Raw genomic sequence first — 15,403 nt, forward strand, 5'->3', positions numbered from 1 at the left:
TTGCTATGGGCCTGTGGTGAGGGACAGCATCAGGGCAGGGAGAGCATAAATGGACAGAGCTGCTCACCCCATGGCAAGCCAGAAGCAGAGAGGAAGGAGGAAGCAGTCAAGGACAAGATCAACTTCTCCAGGACACACCTTCAGTGACTGGCTTGCAAAACTAGGCCCCACCAGCTCCCAATAGTGTCACCAGATTACGACTCCATCAGCAGATTAACTAACGCCAGAGCCCTCATGATCCAATCATCTCACCAAAGCCCCAGGTCTGGACCTTGCTGCACTGGGGACCGACTCCTCAATAATATGAGCCTCTGCGGGAACTTCAGGCTCCAAACTACAACACTTTTTCCAAAGTGGGGAGACGATGATTTGATAGAATTATGACGTGGAGCTGCTGGCTTTGTGGCGGGTAGCCCTGAAGCGGTAGGCCATCAAGAGCACTGTGGATGTTCTCTAGGTCCAGAGGCTTCCAGCAGGATGTTGGGAGGTGTGGGGCCTCAGGATCTGGAGCACAAGAGGTGGCCAGGGTGCCTAGCCATCATAGAAATTAATATGTGTTTTTCTTTAAAGAAAGACATTCTGTGTTGGAAATAACCAAAAAACTTTCGGGACACAATCCTTAAAAGGGGGTGGGGGATTGCCTGTTCTATGTTAATTAGTGATGATTTATATCACCAAAGGGTTCTTCAGTTTATGCAAGTACTCCAATAATTTGGGTATGACAGCATTTTAAGTACCTCTGACACATGTGAGTTTTTGTTTATTTAATGAGAGGGAGGAGACAGCTTGGTCATTTTTGGAGTCTTTGTGCCCTGAATGACCATTAGGTGACAAAGCACCGTGACAAAGTCCTGTGGGTCCGTGGAAGAAAATGTCTTTGAAAATAGCCCCCCTAACTTCAGGAAAAGAGCCCATTCTCAAGGGTTTCTGTGAGGTCTATGTGTGATTGTACCTGTGAAATTGTCTTGTAGCCTGATTTAAAACATTACACACGTTACTTACTATGATTGTAGTGGTTGAAATACTAACAACTTTTAATTACCATTACCAAGTGGTGACATCTTCAGTCATGTGATCAAAGTAGGATTTATTATGTTCAAACACCTTGTGAGAACGAATCCACCCTCTTATTTAAGATCGTCTGGAAATAGGAATTTTTAAAAGAGCATTTTGTCATTTTTAAACATGTGTGAGTTGGGCTTGTGCCCACCGGTGTTGGCTCTCCTGTGGGGACAGATGCCCTTCCTGGACCCCCTTTTTGTACCCCATTTTGGTTTGGCAGGTCCTCTTCCTTTTTCTTTGGCTACAAACCACACATTGACCTTTCTTGACCAGGTATGACAAGTGGCCTAACTGGAGCCAGGACAATATGCAGACAGAGAGGTCATGGTAGAGCTTGCACACACCTGGCTCCTCCCGACAACAGGGAAACAAGACAGGGAAGAGGAGTGGCTTGAATAGCTGGTGGAACCAGACCTGGGACTCCCCTGGCAGAGGGAGGAGTCAACCAATGAGTGCCTCATCAGGTGGTAAACTCTTCCAAGTGGGCCTGATAGGCTGCTTCTGGCACACAGTGTGCATTCAGAAAACACGCAGTTAGCCAGGCTACTGGGAGACTGAGGCAGGAGGATTGGAAGTTTGAGGCCAGCTTCAGCAGCTTAGCAAGAACTTGTCTCAAAACTACAAAAGAAACAAACCAATAAAAAAGGTTGGGGATGTAGCTCAGTGGTTGAGCACACCTGGGTTCAATCTCTAGTACTGCAAAACAAAAAAACATGAATTTGCCCAGCTACTTGGGAGGCTGGAGAAGGAGGCTGCCTTGATCCCAGGAGTTTGAGGCCAGCCTGGGGGAAAAAAAAATGTATGTTTTATTTTGTGATACATTTATTCAGATTGAAGTGTATGGAGAGAAACTTACTGACAAGTGTGTGTATGTGTGGGGGTATGTTCCTCTCTCCCGCTTTTTTTGTGGTACTAGGGATTGAGCTACACTCCCAGCCCTTTTAATTTTATTTTGAGACAGGATCTCACTAAGTTGTCTTAGCTGGCCTCCGACTTTTGATTCTCCGACTACTCCAGGGTTGCTGTGATCATATCAAATAATCAAATAACTTAAATTCTCTTTTTCATGTGGCTGTATCACCTTCATAGTTTCTGATACCTATACAAACTTCACTGGAACCAGGTGTGTGGCACATGTCTGTAGTCCTAGCAGCTTGGGTGGCTGAAGCAGAAGGATCACAAATTCGAGGTCAGCTTTAGGAATTTAGCAAGACCCCCCCCCCCCACACACACACATACTGGGCACACCTGGGTTCAATCTAATCCCAGTGGCTCAGGAGGCTGAGGCAGGAGGATCTCAAGATCAAAGTCAACCTCAGCAATTTAGTGAGACCTTAAACAACTTAGCGAGATCCTGTCTCAAAATAAAAAATGAAAAGGGCTGGGGATGTGGCTCAGTGGTTAAGCACCCCTGGGTTCAATCCCCAGTAACAAAACAAACAAACAAACAAACAAATATGGGGATGTAGCTCAGTGGTAAAGTGCTCCTGGGTTAAATTCCCAAATCCCTAATACCAAAAAAAAAAAAAAAAAATCAACTTCATTGTTAGATGTAGTCAGTCATTCTCTTGGGCTCCCCCTGCCCACAGGGTTTTTTTTTTTTTTTTTAAATTTTGAGATAGGGTTTCCCTATGTTGCCTAGCCTGGTATTAAAGACCTGGGTTCAAGTGATTCTCCTGTCTCAGCCTCCTGGGTAGCTAGGACTATAGGCATAAACCACTGTGCCCAGCTGCTATTCTTGCAGAAAATTTCTAATTTTCCCCTATTACAGATTATGCTACAGTTGGCAACTCTGCAATATTGCTTGATAGTTTGTGTCTACAGTATTATAAGCATTTAATAAGTTAAGCATTTTCAAAAGTGTGTTTTCCCCATTGAAAAATATTTTCCCCAGAACCCTCCCCTGCAAAAAGATGAATAGTGGCCAGCCATGATGGAGAGACCTGACACAGACCTGTGATCCCAATGATTTGGGCGGTTGAGGCCAGGAGGATCACAAGTTCAAGCCAGCCTCAGCAACTTGTGAGACCTATACAACTTAGCAAGACCCTGTCTCAAAATAAAATACAGAAAAGACTGGGCATGTAGGGATGTAGCTCAGTGGTAAAGTGCCCTGGGGGTTCAATCCCCAGCACCAAAAAAGAAAAAAGAAAATAATAAGGGATAAAATAACTTACACAATGTACCAAAGTTGGGCAAAGACTGAATTTTAGGAATTCCTCTCTTCTTTGACCCAGTGTTATCTACTGAAGCAATAGATAACATTGGTCGGTCCGTCTATTATCATCTTCCTTCTTATCATGTACATGATGCAATTAAGAACACCAAATGCTGCCTGGTGCTGGTCACATTTCTGTAATCCCAGCGGCTTGGGAGGCTGAGGCAGGAGGATTGTGAGTTCAAAGCCTGCCTCAGCAACTGCGAGGTGCTAAGCAACTCAGTGAGACCTTGTCTCAAAATAAAATACAAAATACGGCCGGGGATGTGGTTTAGTGGTGGAGTGCCCCTGAGTTCAATCCCTGGTACCGGCTCCCTGCAAAAAAACAAAACAAAACAAAACACCAAACAAATGTTGGGTGCAGGGTGCTTACCTAGAATCCTAGCTATTCAGGAGACTGAGGCAGAAGGATCTCAAGTTCCAAGCCAGCCTCAGCAAGTAGTAAGACCCTGCCTCAAAATAAAACATAAAAAGGGCTGGGGTGCAGCTCAGTGGTAGAGTACCTGGGTTCTCTCTGCAGTATGGGATGGAGGGGAGAATACCAAAGAGAAGCAAGGCAATGAGAACTACACCTGGAGAGTAACTGCAAAACAGGGTGGATGCACCCGTTTCTTTTGGTTTAAGTGAGGCTGTGCTAGATGGCTGGGATCTGGCCAATTAGAAGTATGCAAGTATCACTTCTGATATCCCAGTGAACTTGTCAATCCTTGTATTTCAATAAAAACAAGCCAACTGTTGGACTTTTGATTATTCAAACCTTTATCTACTCAAGGTCCTCATCTGTTTTGCTCTTCCTTAGTTGCTAATGATGACCCAACCCTGACTTTGGGAATTTTCTCCATACTGGTTCAGCAAGTCCAGGCAGGTTCTGCCCAAGGGTTTCTGGGCCACAGTCCTCTAATAACTGAGCCATTACATCACATTTCTAACCATTCACCTTGGCTGGAATCGGTCACTGGGATCTAGGCAGTAGCCCCAAGGGCAGGAATGATGTGTGAGGCTAAGAAAAGCAACCTGAGGCTTTGCTGAGGTAAAATGGTAGATGAAAAGTTGGGACAAGGCCAGCGCGGTGGTGACACCTGTAATCCCAGCAGCTCGGGAGGCTGAGACAGAAAATCTTGAATTCAAAGCCAGCCTCAGCAATGGCAAGGCCCTAAGCAACCCAGTGAGACTCTGTCTCTAAATAAATTACAAAATAGGGCTGAGGATGTGGCTCAGTGGTCGAGTACCCCTGAGTTTAATCCCTAGTACCCCCCAAAAGAGTTGGAACAAGAGCCACTGGGGCCAGGCATGGGGGCCACACCTGTAATCCCTGCAGCTAGGGAGGATAAGGCAGGAGGATCACAAGTTCAAAGCCAGCCTTAGCAACTTATCGAGGTGCTAAGCAACTCAGTGAGACCCTGTCTCCAAATAAAATGTATAAAAGGACTGGGGATGAGGCTCAGTGGTTAAGTGCTCCTGGGTTCAATTTCTGGTACAAAAAAAAACCAAAAACAAAAAAACGGACATTGTGTTAGGCCACCATTTGTACTGACCACATCTGCCTGGAGAGTACTCACAGGAAAACCAAGTCCTCTTCACTTTTCTCCAAGAGCTCCTAATCCTGTTAAAGAGCCAAGCAGATGGGCAGTGACACAATTGTAGCCAGTGATAGGGGGTACTCATTAATTGTTAAGGGCACACTCACAGGTATTGAGAGAAGAATGGGCACAATCAGAAAGAACCACTATGCGCTCAAGGAATCATGGCTAGGTGCAGTGGTGCACGTCTGTAATCCCAGCCAAAAAGGCTGATGCAGAGGATGACAAGTTCAAGAGCAGCCTCAACAACTTACTGAGGCCCTAAGCAACCTAGCAGGACCCTGTCTCATAATAAAAAAATAAAAAGGGCTGGGAATGTGGCTCAGTGAAAAAGGCAAGAACAAGAACTTAGGAGAAAGAAGGGAGAGATTGGGGAAGGCTTGTCAAAGCAGACGGAGTTTTGAATTCCGTCTGAGGTGTGTGTATTCAAGGAACTGGCCCAATGTGCTTGTCACAGCCTGGCTGGAGTGGATGGAGGAAACTTTCTCATTGGGCCATGTAAGAAGCAAGTCAGAAAGATACCCAGATGGCAATTTGTTGGGAGATTGACAGCTTTGAACTTTTTTCTTTCAGGCAATTGTCAAAAAGATTCCTGAGCCAAAGAATGACGTCATGAAAATAGGAGACAGAGACAGAGACTGGAGCAGAGAAACCAGTTGGGAGGCTCCTGGGAGAATTTGAGATAAGGTCCTGATGTGGGGGTGTGAAAGGAGGAAGGGATCTGAGGGGCACCAAAGGAACAGCAGTTGGGCTGCCCACTGTGTAAGGAGGGAGGGGCCTCCTGAAGAAAGTGGGCCTAGGGAAGCTTTGAGGCTGGATTAGGGTGGAAAGTGTTTGCAAATGCAGAGAAAGATTTGCATATCGGCAGGTGTGTCCTCTCAATTGATTATCCTATAAAAACTGTGGAGTTTCTCCCTGAAAGAGGATTTAAAATGGCCACACCAGGGACCAGGCCCCGGCTCTACACAGGATAGGAGAATAGAAAAGTGCTCTGCTCTGGGTTTAAGAACCCTGGGCTAATTCCCAGGGTTTTTTCATGATTTCATTGTATTTACTTGGACAAAATACTTTAAAACTCTCTGAGACAGTTTCCTCATCTGTAAAGTAGGGATATAGAATTTGTTACCCATTCTTTGGGTCTACATTTTCCACGAGGTCGTAGTTGGTGGTAAAGCATTGTGTTAGGCCCTGTGTTCAATCCCCAGCACCAAGAAAATTTAAAAAAATCTTAATCAGCAGAATGCACATTTTGTATTTTAAACCCCCCAAATTTAGTGGCATAAAACAGTACCTATTTTATTTGCTCATGATTCTGCCCTCTGGGCTGGGCTCACTGTGTTCTGCTGCTGTTTGGTAGGGAGGTTGCAGAGGTGTCTGCAGTCAGCCTGTAGGGGTAGAGCTCAAATCAGCTCCGATACTGAGTAGCTGGACTTTCCCCTCCTCCACTAATCTTAGGACATCTCTTTATCGATGTGGTTCCCCCAGCAGGGTAGTTGGACTTTTGAATCTAGTGACTCAGGTCTTCCCAAAGTGCAAAAGCAGAAGCTTCTATGCCTTCTTAAGGGGGTGGGTGGGCGGCACTAGCTTATGTCACTGGTCATGGCAGCATTCTCCTGGCTCAGTCCAGATTTAAGTGGAGGGACTATGTAAGCTGCACAGAGCAAGCAGGGTCCATGGCAGCAGGACAGACTATTACCTCCTTCTCACCAAGTTGTAAGTGAATCAGCTGGGACTTAGGGAGGCTAGGTCACTTGCCCAATGTAGAGAGCAGAGTTAGTCTCTCCAAAGCTTGTATTCCAAGTCACAGGTCAACAGATAAAATTTATTTAGTGAGTGGTACTGTTGATGTCCCTAATTTACAAAGGGGGAAACCCAGGAATAGAGAACTTAACCCTCTAACCGAGGTGACTCAATCAAGCATTTTGCTTCAGAAATTATACTTCACTACTGCCCCATGCTGCCCTGCATGGGCAGCACCTGCTACACACAGGACACCTGTACCTTTATTTAATCTGAAATTACTAATTTGTTAATTTGCCCAGGCTGGCCTGGAACTTGGGATCCTCCTCCCTCAGCCTCTTGAGTGTCTGGGATCACAAGCTAGAGTCACCGTGTTGGGCACTATTTCTTGAAGCTTGGTAAGGAATAAAGAGTACATCCTTGCCCATCCAATCCCAGCCTTGATCTTACTGTTCATTCAGTTCGTACCCTGATTCTCACCTTCCTTCTGCAGTGAAGGCCTTCCTAGAGCAGGCATGGTCTCAAGTTTCCATCCTTTCACCATCAAATCAGTCCCACAGCTTCTGAATTAGTGACCATATGGTCCTAGTCATGGCTGGCCTCTAGTTCCATAGCTCATTTCCTCATGTTGCGACTGCTGTGTCCTCTGAAGATAGTTCAAAAAGACTCTACTCACAAGTGAACTATAGTGGTTCTCCCTTCCCCTCTGCCAGTCCTGTGGGCATGGGAAACATGAAGTTTCAGGGGCTTCTGGATCAACCCAAGTTCCACTTATCTTGAAGTTCATCCATGCCCATGTCTTCCTCTAAAGCAGCCCTGCTTTTCCCCAGTCTGTGAGGAATGGAACAAGAGCACTTCCATGTACAGATACTTTGGATCTCAATTTGGGATAGGATGCAGCCATTCAGCCTAGCACAATGGCACACACCTGTAATTCCAGTGACTTCAGAGGCTGAGGCAGGAGAATGGCAAGTTCTAGAAGAGCCTCAGCAACTTGGGGAGACCCTGAGAAACTTAGCAGCAACATCCTGTCTCAAAATAAAAAATAGAAAGGGCTGGGGATGTGGCTCAGTGTTGTGTCCCCAGGTTCAATCCCTGTACCAAAGGGTGGGGGGAGAAAAGAGAAAAAAAAGAGAAGAAAATGGCCTTGTCTTTCCTTAAACTTTTCTTCTTCAACTCTGAGATTTTAATTTTGACTTTGTTTCACCCTTATAAAAGCGATGAGGCACAATGCCTGAACTTAATAAAATTTTATTCTATTTAACAAGCGGTGTGTAGGTGGCCCAGTGCTGAGCAAAGGGCGGAACATATATCGCCCCCTTGGCTTCTTTAATAAACCTCTATTTGGGTCAGTGGGAAGGGTGGGGGCCTCCTGGAGCCTAACTTACCTTGCAGCCATATCTTCTTTTCGGGCAAGGGAAAAGGGTCGAGGGAGGGAAGGAATTGAGCTGCTGCGGAGGGCGAGGCCGCCTCCCACTTCCCCGCAGCTGTCTCTCCAGGCCAGACCTCCTCCCCGAGGCGGGGGTCTCCCCCTTGCCCTTATCCAGGCAGTGGGAGGGTGGGTGGCTTTTTCCGGGTCACTGGAGCACCCTCTCTACTCCCAGCCACCTGCCTGTGTTCCATCCTGGCTGCAGGCTCCCTGGAGGGCGTCAGGGACATTCCAATCCTCCCACTACCCGCGCGGATGTCGCGGGGGAGGGGGGCGCAACTGGTCTCCCCTTCCAGCACCCAGCTTTGATCCGGTTTCTTCTTTACCCCTTCTGGCCCTTCACCCCGTGGAGGAAATGAAGGATTGGTGAATGATTTGAAGGTTGTTTACAACCCACCCGTGGGCGAAGCTGCGTCTCCGGCAACAGGCACTTTCTGGGCACCGTCTGCGCTCTAGCAGACAATTGAAGGCCAAGCAGCCAAGATGCCTTTTCACCAGACCAAATATGGTCACAAGCGCTAAGCAGCCTCCCGAAGAAAGGCTGGCCTTCTCGGTGTCTCCCCGCGCCGGGCGCAGTCTGGCCTGACCTCTGGCAGAACTGCGGGTCAGTGCAGCCCTCCCGGTGCCTGAGGCTCCGCGCCCTGCTGGAGGGAAGGCGCAGCGCCCAGGACCGACCCTTTCTCGTCCTCGGCCCCTCACCCGCGTGCCCTCCGCCACCTCAGGCTTGGTTTCGGTCCACAAGCCCTTGATTAAACAGGCTCGGGCCACTTTCCCTTTGATCCCGCCCCAAGTCCGTGGTAAACGCAAAGGAATGCAGACCCAGGGCTCCGCGGGAGAGGTCCGCGCCGCCGGGAGGAGTGGGTGTGGGGGGGGGGACCCGGCTCCTCTTACCCTGTAAAGTACCCATCACGCCCAGGGTTTTCTGGAGCCCGGGTGGGAGGAGGAGGAGGAAGAGGAGGGGCCAACGGGGCTGGCGGCTCTGGACTTGGAGATCATGCATAATTCAACAGCTCAACTTTCGGGCCCGCCTCTTTCCTGGGGGTGGGAGTTTGCTTCAAACTTTGTTTATGGGACAGTTCGGGAGGTGCTGTGACTGCGCCGTCTGCTGCTTCTGCGCCTCCTTGTCGCCACGCGCGAGCGCCTGAGGCCGGCTCGGGGGATGTGAGCGCGCAAGTCCCTCGGCGGCCGGGCACCAAGTCCAGTCGAGATTTGCCAGCGGGGGCGGGGCTCCACCTCCGCCAGCTCCGGACGTACCCCGGCGACTCGGGCCGACGGCCAGCTCCGGCGGGACGGCGGCCGCCGCGCGTTCGGGCTCGGCTTCGCTGCGCGCCCAGGTAGTGCCCGCTGGCGCGCCCGCTCGCCCGCACTACTCCAGGGCGCCGTGTCCTCCGGTTTCCGGAGAGGCGACTCCGCGGACTTGGCCCGATTGACTTGTTCGGGGGGCCGCCTTCCCTGGAAAGCTACGACCGGTCCTCTGCCACCGCAATTCAGCAGCGTCTCAGTGCAGCTGCTCCCCACCTCCCCACTCCTCCTCCTCCCGGCAACTTCTTGGCTTCAGGAAAGTTGCATAATTCTGGAGGTCAGGAGGGACCCCTCCCCCATCCGGCTGGGCTTGCCGCTGGTGTCCGGGATCCCTGTATGGACACCTAACTGTGTCCTCTATTTCTCTTATCCCTATTCCCTCCCCATCCCAACTCCTCCCTCCAACTTGAACTAAAGGCTAATCTGATCTGCCTTCCTCTTGCAGAAGATGAATCCGTCCTCGGCGCCCCCACCTCTCCCGCCGCCCGGGCAGCAAGTGATCCACGTCACGCAGGACCTCGACACAGACCTCGAGGCCCTCTTCAACTCTGTCATGAACCCCAAGCCCAGCTCGTGGCGGAAGAAGATCCTGCCGGAGTCCTTCTTCAAGGAGCCCGACTCGGGCTCGCACTCGCGGCAGTCCAGTACCGACTCGTCGGGCGGCCACCCCGGGCCGCGGCTGGCCAGCGGCGCGCAGCACGTCCGCTCGCATTCCTCTCCCGCATCCCTGCAGCTGGGCACCGGTGCGGGCGCTACGGCCAGCTCCGCGCAGCAGCACGCGCACCTCCGCCAGCAGTCCTACGACGTGACAGACGAGCTGCCGCTGCCCCCAGGCTGGGAGATGGCCTTCACCGCCACTGGGCAGCCGTACTTCCTCAAGTAAGTCAGCCTGGAGCCAACGGGGCCATTGTCGCGGTGCCTGGCGAGCGCGCGAGTGTGTGCCTGTGCGTGTGCTTGTGTGTGGCGGCGGCGTGGGGCGGGGGATCGAGGAGGGACTGTAAGTGCTTTCCCTCCAAGACTTGGAAAGCTGGAAGGAGTAGGGGGCGAGTATCTGGGAGATGGGCTTATAAGGGATCAGAAACAGCGAAGTCTGTGAAGTTCGTTCATGGACCTGGAAGACCCAACAGATTCAGGACTTAGAAACTCTCACACTTTGCAGAAAAGAAGTTTGGGGGGGGGATTCCCATAAAACCTGTAGGTAACATAGGCCCTTAGCCCCTGTGTCTTCACTGAGGGCTCTAGATCAGATAGCCAGCCCACAGCCAGGTCCATAGGGATGTGACACCAAGATATAGAGGGAAAAGTTGGGAGAAGCAGTCCTGGAAGAGGATCGGCAGCCTCTAGTCTCTTGGTAGAAGCAAGCTGGAAAAGTGAACAGGGCCTGGTAGGCCGCACTGCTCCCAACTGGGTGACGTAATGACCACAGAGCACAGTGATGTCAGTAGCTGTGGGCTGGAACATGATCGTGTGGAAATTGGGTCAGGAGTTTTATTATGTCACACTTGGTGACCTAAAATACTGTCCAGTCGGGAGTCTCCCTCGTTACCCTGCTTTCCTTAATTATTCTAGCTTTTTTTTTTTTTTAAACTGGGATTTGAACTACATCCCCAGCTCTTTTTATGTTTTATTTTGAAACAGGGTCTTACTAGGTTGCTTAGGGCCTCACTTAATGCTGAGGCTGGCCTGGAACTTGGATCCTCCTGCCTCAGCCTCCCCAGTTGCTGGGATTATAGGCATGTGCCACTTGCACCCAGCTGTTTGAACTTTTTGATGTAAAGACTTTTACAGTAGATTTGAATTTTCAAATTGGATTGTAGAGGAAAATGCATTCTCAAACACTGGAGGAGATCGTTTCACCTGGGGTACCCTAAAATTATTACTTTGCCAAGCAGAAACCCTGCTGGAACTGGAAGTATGCCTAGGAGGCTGCAGGGTTAGGCTGTTCAGGCCTGGCTGGGAGCTGAGCCCGATGGTTTGCTTGGTGTAGGACTGCCTGCCCTGGCTGGCATTGGCTCAGTGAGAGAGATGCCTAAGAACTTGCCTCAGAGTTAAAGCCCCTATTTCTTTGGTGGAGTAGACTTTATTTCAAAAACTGTGTTGAAAAGTTTGAAATATTAACACCTTGTGTGCTATTTTGAAAGCTTAGTCCAGCTCCTCTTTGGCCACTAGTATCTGGTACTGGGTGTGAGAAGTCCTTAGGAACATACGCCCAGAGACGACCAGTTCTTAGTCTCTCCTTGTCCCCAAGCTGTGGGCATCATTTTTTTTTTTTTTCGGGGGGGGGGTATGGTTTGATTGAACTCAGGAGCACTGGGCCACTGAGTCACATTCCCACCTCTGTTTTGTATTTTATTTGGAGACAGGGTTTCACTGAGTTGCTTAGTGCCTCGTTTTTGCCGAGGCTGGCTTTGAACTCACAATCCTCCTGCCTCAGCCTCCCGAGCTGCAAGGATTACAGGCGTGTGCCACTGTGCCCAGCCAGTTGTTGGCATATTTATGTAAGAGTCGTTTTTTTTCTTTTGGGTTTCTGGGGTTGGCATAATACTGAGACCCTGAAAGAGACCTAATGGTCATTTGTTTGACAGCCTATCTTCTCTGGGTCACTGAGTTGTAGTGTAGACATGTGCCCAGTGCTTTGATTTCCAAGTGACTGGTGGAAGTCAAGTATATGATATGATAATATGACATTTTTCTGAAAGTGATATTGTTCCAAAGGATGACATTAGTTTCTTTACTGCATACAGATCCAAAATAGTTAGCATCATGTATTAAGTTCACTTAGGTAAATGCAGTTTTGCCTATTTTATGGTGATTTATCAAAATGGACTTAATAATAAATAAAGGGCTGGGGCTATAGCTCAGTTGGTAGAGTGCTTCCCTCGCATGTACAAGGCCCTGGGTTCAATCCCCAGCATCACCCCCCCGCCCCCCCCCCCAAAAAAGGACTTAAATATAGATTCAGTAATTAACAATAATTTAATAATTTAAACTTTCTGGTCTCAATTTTTTTTTTTTTTTTTGGATACAGGGGATTGAACTCAGGGACACTCAACCACTGAGCCACATCCTCAGCCCTGTTTTTGTATTTTATTTAGAGACAAGGTCTCACTGAGTTGCTTAGCACCTCCCTAAATTTCTGAGTCTGGCTTTGACCTCTTGATCTTCCTGCCTCAGCCTCCCAAGCTGCTGGGATTACAGGCATGCACCACCATGCCTGGCTTAGACAGTTTTTAAACTGTGTATGAATACATACTTATGTGGTATATGATCAGTGTAAATGTGATTGCTGAAAATCTGAAATATGAGCTGGGGCTGGGGGCAGTAGCACACACCTGTGATCTAGTGACTTGGGAGGCTGAGGCAGGATTAATGCAAGTTCAAGGCCAACCTGGGAAATTTAGTAAGATTCTATCTCAATAAAAAAATTACAAAAAAGCCTGGGAATGTAGCTCAGTGGTGAAGCATCCCTGGAGTCAATCTCTAGCACCAAAAAAAAAAAAAAAAAAGACAAGAAAAGAAAAAAGAAAGAGCTGGGTCTGCCTTCATATCTGTGGAAAGCTAGATTTAAAAAACAAAAGACCCCCCCCTCCCAACAACAACAGCAACAATTCCTTTTATACATGTATTTTTAATGATTAATGAAACCCAGGACTGTTTGTGATTTAGGGCAAAAATGGAAATTTTGGCAAAGGTTGCTGTGATCCATTTCTGCCCATCCCCCTACCCACAGCAGAGGGCATCTTCCATTCACTTTGAATAGACAGTCAAGACCAGACAGCTGGAAGAAAACAAACACAAAACAACCCACCAGAAGTAGGCTGGCCTCGTCTAATGCCATCCCAAAAAGTGTTCCGGTTTACTGGGTGAAGAGGCTTTAAGAAATTAAGTCATTGTGATTATTATCTTTCAGAATAAGCCATCTGTCAAAAGTTCTTTCCTTCAGAGCTTTATTTAAAGTCTGAATAAGGTAAAAGTTAAATGTCACTCAGCCTCAAAAGGCAATGCATTTGGGGAGATTAAGGAGTTTGAGCCATGCCTGGTGCATGGCTGTGACCCCAGCACCTCCAAAGGCTGGTACAGGTGGCTCGAAGGAGGATTGCAAATTCTAGGCCAGCCTCACCAATTTAGTGATCTCCTAAGCAACTTACCCAGACCCTATCTCAAAATAAAATAATAAACACATTAAAATCAAAAGGGCTGGGGATGCGGCCCAGTGGTTAAGCACCCCTGGGCTCAATTCCTGGCACTAAAAAAAAGTAGGAGCTTGAAAATGGTGGTGACAATCTGGTCTTTACTTGGCCCAGCCTGTGTGAAATGGGCTAGCAGAAGAGCCCTAGCCTTGCCTCTGTTGGGAGTTGAAGAGTGTAAGGATTTTAGAATTGACAAGGATCAACTTTTTTTTTTTTTGCTATTTGTTTTGGTTTTTGATTAGAAAGCTGAGGCCAGGGAGAGGTGAAGACCTTCTGGAAAGGCATATACTTATTTAGTGGAGGACCCTGAAGTGGTTTTCCTTTCCCCTCCCCCACCTTTTGCCCTTGTCACTTCCCCAGTTGAACACACAGGCTTCTGGGAAACAGCCTTGAACTTTAAGAGACTTTAAGAAGTCTTTGTCACTTTTTCAGGTAAGGTATTCCCAGGTATGTGATGGGTACCTCCTGAAGGTTCCCTTTCCAGAGCAACCACGGCTTTTCTGCAGCATTCAGGTAACAGCAGAAAACCATGTGGCCCCTGAGAACCCTGGAATTGCGCCTCCTGTCCTCTACTGGCTGCTTAAGTGCTGAGCTGTTAGCAACTAGAAGCACTGGGATTGAACTCAGGGGCACTGGACCACTGAGCCGCACCCCCAGCCCTATTTTGTGTTTTATTTAGAGACAGGGTCTTACTGAGTTGCTTAGCGCCCTGCCGTGGCTGAGGCTGGCTTTGAAGCATTGACTTTGAACATGGGTCACATTGAACATTTGAAAAGTTTCTGGTTATAATGCAGTACATATTCTTTTGTACATAAACCAGAAAACAAAGAATTGTAATTGATCTAGCTTCAGTAGATTTTTCCTTCTTCATTTTATAGCCTATTGTAGAAAACTTTTATTTGAATAACATAATTCTTTTAAGAAAAAAGATTTTTATCTTGTTCTTCCGTACAAGTTCAACCATGACATTTGACTGCCACTCCTAATTTTAGGAATAATTTCATTGTTTGGCATTCTCTGAAATTTGTGGTAAAAGAATTATTTTTGTCAAAGGGATCTCTATACACTTGGTAACAAACCCAGTTGTACAGAAGGACTTTTGTTAAAAACAGTGTTTTCCTTTACTTCTTCAAGGCTCACAGAGGGGAATCTTTTAAAATTTTTTAAAATCTTTTTCTGTCTTGAATTTTTAGATCATTATCTTCTTTTTTTTAAGTTGTAGTTACACACAATACCTTTATTTTATATCTTTATGTGTTGCTGAGGTTCAAACCCAGGGCCTCACAGGTGCTAGGTGAGCGCTGTACCACTGAGTCACAACCCACCCTTAGGTCGTTATCTTCTTAGCTTTTAGTGATATATACTTTTACTCCCCTTCCCTTTTTTTTTTTTTTAACTTGGGATTGACCTTTGCAAGGGTGCTTTACTACTGAGCTACTGAGCCATTTTTATTCTTTATTTTGATACAGGGTATTGCTAAGTTCAAACTGGAGATCCTCCTGCTTCAGCCTCTTGAGTCCCTGGGGTTATAGGCCTGTGTCACCACGCCCAGTTTATCATCATTTTTTTTTTGATTTGTCAACTTTAAGCTTCTTATGTAGGAGAGAATGTAGTTCCTTAAACTAGCTTTCTTCTTCCTCTCAAGTTTATTATTTAAATTATCTTAAGTTTCCTGGGCATGGTAGTGAAGGCCTGTAATCCCAGGTACTAGGGAGACTGAGGCAGCAGAACAGCAAACTTGAGGCCAGTCTAGGCAATTTAGTGAGATCCTGTCTCAAAATTAAAGAAATTAAAAAGGGCTGGGGATGTAGCTCAGAGCACCCCTAGGTTCAATCCCCATTACTGCAAAAGAATAAAAAATTTAAAAAATGTTTAAGTGTCT

General features: G+C 47.6%; 1 protein-coding gene and 1 long non-coding RNA gene across 4 annotated transcripts in view; one reads left to right on the plus strand and one right to left on the minus strand.

Annotated features, from left to right (window-relative positions):
• Positions 1–1,067: 1,067 nt before the first annotated feature.
• On the minus strand, positions 1,068–8,912 carry LOC124090089 (uncharacterized). 3 transcript variants are annotated; one of them, XR_009226500.1, is made up of 6 exons: positions 7,529–8,912; positions 7,081–7,246; positions 6,152–6,245; positions 4,840–4,883; positions 3,240–3,595; positions 1,068–1,680 (listed from the first exon to the last, which is right to left on the minus strand). It is a non-coding gene; the product is annotated as an uncharacterized LOC124090089 (long non-coding RNA). The 3 variants fall into 3 exon arrangements; XR_009226499.1 differs by having other exon boundaries at positions 7,081–8,912; XR_009226501.1 differs by lacking the exon at positions 3,240–3,595 and having other exon boundaries at positions 7,081–8,912.
• Positions 8,913–9,085: 173 nt separating this feature from the next.
• Wwtr1 (WW domain containing transcription regulator 1) overlaps positions 9,086–15,403 on the plus strand; it is a 124,423-nt gene continuing 118,105 nt past the window's right edge. Inside the window, exons 1-2 of the mRNA XM_046440468.2 lie at positions 9,086–9,363; positions 9,777–10,210. Coding sequence (XP_046296424.1) covers positions 9,780–10,210 — 431 coding nt within the window. The 5' untranslated portion in view covers positions 9,086–9,363; positions 9,777–9,779. The remainder of the gene's footprint in view (positions 9,364–9,776; positions 10,211–15,403) is intronic.

This window comes from Marmota monax, unplaced genomic scaffold (genome assembly GCF_021218885.2).
Source record: "Marmota monax isolate L192 unplaced genomic scaffold, Marmota_monax_Labrador192_F-V1.1 WCK01_AAM20220418_F8-fsc00256, whole genome shotgun sequence".
Classification (NCBI taxonomy): Eukaryota; Metazoa; Chordata; class Mammalia; order Rodentia; family Sciuridae; genus Marmota; species Marmota monax.